This window comes from Henckelia pumila, chromosome 1, assembly GCF_033568475.1.
Source record: "Henckelia pumila isolate YLH828 chromosome 1, ASM3356847v2, whole genome shotgun sequence".
Taxonomy (NCBI): domain Eukaryota; kingdom Viridiplantae; phylum Streptophyta; class Magnoliopsida; order Lamiales; family Gesneriaceae; genus Henckelia; species Henckelia pumila.
In genome coordinates, this window is record NC_133120.1 from 81,171,058 (window position 1) to 81,177,182 (window position 6,125).

Here is a 6,125-nt window from a genome sequence, read left to right on the forward strand (position 1 = left end):
GGTCTCACAAAGTTTTATCCAAATTATTCTGAGATGGACCAATTCTACTCGTATTCATAATTAAAAGTAATAATTTTTCTTGTGTGACCCAAATAAAAGATTTGTCACACGAAATTGATCTGTAATACTGTTTCACTAAAATTTTTGTGTTTAACGCACATTCCGGGCATAATAAAGGGATATCCAAGATACAATTATTATTATTTTTTTATATCGAAATACCGATTGGAAAAAAAAAAAAAAAAAGGAAAATTTGTTTGCATACGCAAATGAATTTAGCTAATGCGAGGCCTGTAATATACATAGCTAGAAATATGTCCATTTGAAAATGATTGGCCACTGATCCGCCATTTGTTGATATTTTTGTACGTAGTGACTGGAGACCAAGAAAAAAGTGTCACTCGAACAATTTGAAAATGATTGGAGACCGGGATAAATGAGAACTAACGGCTATTAAATTTTCCAAGAAAAGTTAATTAATAAATCTCATCTACGATTTATAATTAAAGATACAAATTTTATCCTCCATAATCTGAAATTCCTTATGTATTATAACAATTTAAATTAGCCCTGATTAAATAAATTCACTGCGTAAGTCTAACCTGTAACGGATCTGTTTGGTTTTTGGGGGAAAAAATTCGAGCCAAATGAATAACATATGAGGATTACTAAATCAAGATTTTTCTAAATAATTAACATTATAAATAAACCAATATATAAAAAAAAATAAACCAATATCAATTCACACGCAAACATTACAAAAATTTAACTTGTAACATATCATGATGACATTACAAATTTAGCGTTAATAATAAAACTCCTCAAAATTAATTGTTTTACTTTCAAAAGAAACTCCACAATCATCTGCTTTCACTTATATCAATAAATATTTTATATTGAAAAATTTTTAGAGAGAAATAAATTTTATCTAAACTTTGAACCAAATCAATTCTATTGGTTTGGTTGAATTTAATTCTGATTTAGTTTTGCAATTTGATTCTATTGTGGAAAAAATTATTTTTCAACATACTGGAATCGTATTCAATTCGCTCATTTTTATTTTTACACTTATTTTTGTGCACATTCTTTTCTAGTTTTTTTTTTCCTTGTTACGATCCACAAAATCGATTTTATTGTTTTATAATTTTATAAAACACAATTAAATTTCTTTTTATACCTTGTGAAACATGCACCGTGAACATCGGAACATGACATGGAGATATCTTTTTTTTTTAAAAAAAAATAATAATAATAAGATAAAAACTCATGTGTGACAATTTTACGTGTCAAATTTTATGATGCATATATCTTATTTGGGTCACTTATAAAAAAAATCATTTTGAAGTCAAAATTTTTATTATTTTATTATAAATATAAGTTAGATTTACACATTAAATAGATAAAAATAAATGATATCATTTCACAAAAAACTAATACACTAATAAATAGAATCTAAGAGACGGAATATTTCATGTCACCTACAAAGACACACTACCTGCATAGTAAACCTCACATATATTGATAAATGTCAACCGTTAAAATGTATTTCAAGACGGTATTCTTACAGGTAACATCTAACATTCTAACGGGAATGCCTATGCTAGCACATGAGCACTGTCCGTGTGCTATATCCAACGATCCATTTTTTTTGTATTTGAAATGTTTGCTTGAACATCTCAAATACAAAAAAAATTCTGTCGTATCCAATTCGGACACTGTCAAAATGAGATAGCATGGACCGCTCCCATTCTAACTAGTAGAGAGAGACAGGAAGATACTGGTGAAAATTGAAAAGCATGTAACGAAAAACTTGTGGAGGAGGAAGGTGCCACGAGGGAATGGAAGAGAAGCCCACGAAATTCCAGCTGGCAATCCATGGCAGGGTAATCGAGATCGCGCGAAATACTCACCTCTTATCAACAATTAAATCTTTTGCAGATCAAATATCTCTCTCTTCTTTCTCTCTCTAAGCTCCCATTGCCTGGCTGACTTTCTTTCCACCCCACCACCCCAATTAGTTTCCACTTTCCTCCATGTCTGCCATTGCCACCGCTGCTGCTCTTGCCCTTCCACTCTCTTTCTGCCGCTCTTCCAAGGACTACACCAAAAAGGTGCTTCCTTTTCTTCTTTTCTTTACTGTTTCTGTGTTTTTTTTTTTTAAAAAAATGGTGGTTTGTTTTCTGACTTGTGTTCATTCTATGCATTTTGTCACACCATCTGGGTTGTCTATAGTTAATGGATGGTGTTCTTTGACTTTGTACTGTAGGAGATACTTGAGGAGACTGTTTTTGAAATCTAACTTTCGGGATTTTATGTATTTGTATGGGGCATTTGAGAGCAGAAGGTTTTTCCTTTTTTATTCATTGTGCATACTCCATTCTGTTTGGAAAGTTTTAACCTTTTTATAATTTCAATGATGGGTTTACAGTTCCTCAATGTATGCTGCAACATTTGCTTTTGTTCGCAGCTGATATTTTGTATGTAGTTCAAAAATCATAAATTACGTTCTGTTCCCTTACACCCGTTTGTTCATAATCCACAAACAAATTTTTATTTTTATTTTTTTTCCAAATTCTTTCTTTACTCTCTGTTTTAGCTTACAACTCTTGATCCTTAGCTCAACCATGGTGTTTCTTTGGAGTCTAGCAGGGTGTCAGAGGAGGATTTAGAGTGTTTGCTATTATTGGTGAAAATGGTGGTTTCCTTGAAAGGAAAAACCCGTGGAATACTCTTTTTGATGTAGAAGATCCGCGATCTAAGGTTCCCACCAATAAAGGCAAGTTTCTTGATGCGAATCAAGCTCTGGAAGTGGCGCGATATGATATACAATACTGCGATTGGAAGGCTCGGCAAGATGTTCTCACAATCATGCTTCTGCACGAAAAGGTTGGTCTATGAGTTCTCTGCTTTGAAACATTCATTGGAAGCCCGTGTCTGATATTGTTCGATGGTGTATTGTGAAACCGTATTCGAATTTATCATTTTATCTGAATGAATTTTCCCACCGCGTCTGAGCTTCTCGAACTCTATAATGTTGTGTAGGTTGTGGAGGTATTAAATCCTCTGGCTCGTGAATTCAAATCAATAGGAACTCTAAAGAAGGATCTTGCAGAGTTGCAGGAGGAACTTGCAATAGCTCACAATCAGGTACTGCACGCAACGATAGAGTTTTTTCAAAATCCGCCAAATACACCGTGAAACTTTTACCATTCTAACATTTGTGTATGAGGAGATATCAAATCAAATCTGTGGCTGCTTACTCTTTTTTTGAAACTGTTTAATCAACGTTTTTAGGTACATATATCAGAAGCAAGGGTTTCTACTGCTTTGGACAAATTAGCTTACATGGAAACATTGGTTAATGATAAAATCTTACAAGACACAAAAACCCCGGAATCTGACTCGCTACCCTCTACTCCAAGTACCTCTTCCGCACAATTTCTTGATACCGTGAAGAGCAGCAAGCAGTCCCGACGAGGCCTTAACGTGTCTGGTCCTGTCCAACCTTATAGTCCCAATTTGAAGAATTTTTGGTACCCTGTTGCATTTTCTGCAGATCTGAAGGATGATACCATGGTGAGGCCTGTTTAATGGAAATTTTGTTTCATGTTATTCCGGACTTCTTCAGCAACACTGCTTTTATGTATCCTTTGCAGGTCCCAATGGACTGCTTTGAAGAACCTTGGGTTCTGTTTCGTGGGAAAGATGGCAAACCAGGTTGTGTCCAGAATACTTGTGCTCATAGAGCCTGCCCCCTTCATCTGGGTTCCGTCAACGAGGGTCGTATTCAATGTCCTTATCATGGTGAGAATATGAGTATCATCTGGAAATTTATTGTGCGCTTCAGGGCGCGGCCATTAGTTTGAACCCTTTCAACCGGTTATTTCATAGGACAAAACTTGATGATCTGTATTTGATCATAAACTTAATTTTCAAAATCAGGGTGGGAATACTCAACTGATGGAAATTGTGAAAAGATGCCATCAACTAAAAAACTACATGCCAAGATCAGAGCTTTGCCATGTTTGGAGCACGAAGGAATGATATGGATTTGGCCGGGGGAGGATGCTCCTGCAGCTAAACTGCCTTCTTTATTACCACCATCAGGATTTCAAATACACGCCGAGGTATTTTTTGCTCCTAAATATATTCTGTCATACCGATTCATCAAAATTTTCATTATAAATACATAATTACTGTAATTCTTCTTACGCACTTGATGATGGCAGCTTGTAATGGAACTTCCGGTGGAACACGGGCTACTTCTGGACAACCTTTTGGACCTTGCACATGCTCCTTTCACCCACACTTCTACATTTGCTAAGGGATGGAGTGTTCCCAGGTTTGTTAATTGGGGCTTAATACATCAGCGTCACCGAGAAAAATTGCCAACAACTCACTCTGTTTTGCTTCTTTTGCTGTTATATTCACAGCTTGGTGAAATTTTTGACACCGGCATCTGGACTGCAAGGATACTGGGATCCATATCCAATTGATATGGAATTCCGGCCACCTTGTATGGTATTATCTACTATTGGGATCTCGAAACCTGGGAAATTAGAGGGGCAGAGTACAAGAGAGTGCTCGACACATCTACACCAACTTCATGTTTGCCTACCTTCATCTAGACAGAAGACTAGATTGTTGTACAGGATGTCATTGGACTTTGCTCCTATCTTAAAACACATTCCTTTCATGCAATACCTGTGGATACATTTTGCTGAAAAGGTACATTCTTGGTTTCTTCTCATATATAATTCTGTCAGAAAAAATTCTGCTACTCAAATTCCTTGGATTATCCATAAATATCTGATCACCAGCTTACACTTGAACAGGTTTTGAACGAGGATCTGCGTCTTGTGATTGGTCAACAGGAACGAATGCTGAATGGCGCAAATATATGGAATATGCCTGTAACATATGATAAGCTTGGAGTCAGGTACAGGCTATGGAGAGACTCGGTGGAACAAGGGTCTAACCAATCTCCTTTTAGCAAATCGACGTAGAGTATTTAATCGGTTTTCTTCCATTGATTCTTCATACACCATCACCCTTCCGAAACATAACGATCAAATCCTCGACTAAACAGTACTACAGTATTCGTTCATACAAGAAAATCCCAGCTGAAGCTCAGAATCTGGAAATATATTCTCAAAACGCACACCCTTTGTACAAATAAGAGCAACTGTACACTTGTAATTTTTCCCCCTCCAAGTTTTTGTGTACAGTTTCTGCAGCTATATCATTAGTCTCAACTTCCAACCCCTTGTTGACAACTACGATCTGATGTTCATCTTGTAATAAGTGAATATATCAGATGCAACATGAATCAATGATTATTACAGTTCAAAGTTTGAATCTTTAAGCAAAACCGAAACAATCGATATTTACTCTCATCATGAATAATAAAAACAAAACTGTTTCATAAAGCAACTGAACGGCATCACACTTCAATACCATATTAACAAAAAGACCAAAAACCAATATTATTACTATACCACACTTAAGCTTCAAAAAATAAACTATAACACACTCGAAGCCCTAAAAAAGTTGATTGTCTCATTGCGGACCCACAAAAGGGCCAGTATCGGAAGGAGGAATCCACCTCCCAGGCACGGACTGGGACCGGATAGCATCTGTAGGCGAGAGAGACTGAGGGAAAAAGAGATTGCAGTTATCGCAGCGCAGCAGCGGGTGATTCCCAGGCCACCGCCACACCGGCACAAAGAAAAGCTTCAGCACTTTCTCATACTCCATGAGGTCGGCGCGTGATCCGCAAGCTATGCACTTCCCCGCGCCGCTTTCCAGCAACTTTGTCGGCTGCTGTTCCAAACTTCCTACGAAAAAGAAAAACATCGTCCTCTCTGAGCTGGGCTCTGCCTCAATAAATAGTTAGAATATCCTTTCTTGTTCAAATTGGGTCATCTATTTTCTAGGTTACTGTTTGGGTTCACACGTGTGATTTGGCTAATTAGTGATTGTTAATTGAAAGATTAAATAATATGATTTTTTTTTTTGGGTTAAGAAATAAAATTGGATGATTAATAAAGTGTTTGATTGGCCGGATTAATAAATTCATGATAATTTTTTATATTTATGTGAAAATATTAACTATTCCCTTTTTT

The 6,125-nt window shown here is 36.3% G+C and overlaps 2 protein-coding genes across 2 annotated transcripts; one reads left to right on the plus strand and one right to left on the minus strand.

Annotated features, from left to right (window-relative positions):
- Positions 1-1,950: 1,950 nt before the first annotated feature.
- Positions 1,951-5,354, plus strand: LOC140893996 (chlorophyllide a oxygenase, chloroplastic). The gene is made up of 9 exons (XM_073302749.1): positions 1,951-2,111; positions 2,650-2,886; positions 3,043-3,147; positions 3,295-3,576; positions 3,657-3,804; positions 3,943-4,127; positions 4,230-4,342; positions 4,434-4,728; positions 4,836-5,354. Exons 1-9 carry the CDS (start codon positions 2,034-2,036, stop codon positions 5,004-5,006), a joined length of 1,614 nt encoding a protein of 537 aa, XP_073158850.1. The 5' UTR covers positions 1,951-2,033; the 3' UTR covers positions 5,007-5,354.
- Positions 5,355-5,415: 61 nt separating this feature from the next.
- Positions 5,416-5,877, minus strand: LOC140894012 (uncharacterized). The gene has a single exon (XM_073302750.1). It carries the CDS (start codon positions 5,854-5,856, stop codon positions 5,560-5,562), a length of 297 nt encoding a protein of 98 aa, XP_073158851.1. The 5' UTR covers positions 5,857-5,877; the 3' UTR covers positions 5,416-5,559.
- Positions 5,878-6,125: the final 248 nt, after the last annotated feature.

Excerpts from the sequence above, each read along its gene's own strand:
- LOC140893996 (XM_073302749.1), top strand. The coding sequence starts at position 2,034 with ATGTCTGCCATTGCCACCGCTGCTGCTCTTGCCCTTCCACTCTCTTTC. Across the intron at positions 2,887-3,042 it reads TCATGCTTCTGCACGAAAAG|GTTGTGGAGGTATTAAATCC; the intron begins GTTGGTCTATGA and ends AATGTTGTGTAG. Across the intron at positions 3,148-3,294 it reads TTGCAATAGCTCACAATCAG|GTACATATATCAGAAGCAAG; the intron begins GTACTGCACGCA and ends CAACGTTTTTAG.
- LOC140894012 (XM_073302750.1), bottom strand. The coding sequence starts at position 5,856 with ATGTTTTTCTTTTTCGTAGGAAGTTTGGAACAGCAGCCGACAAAGTTG.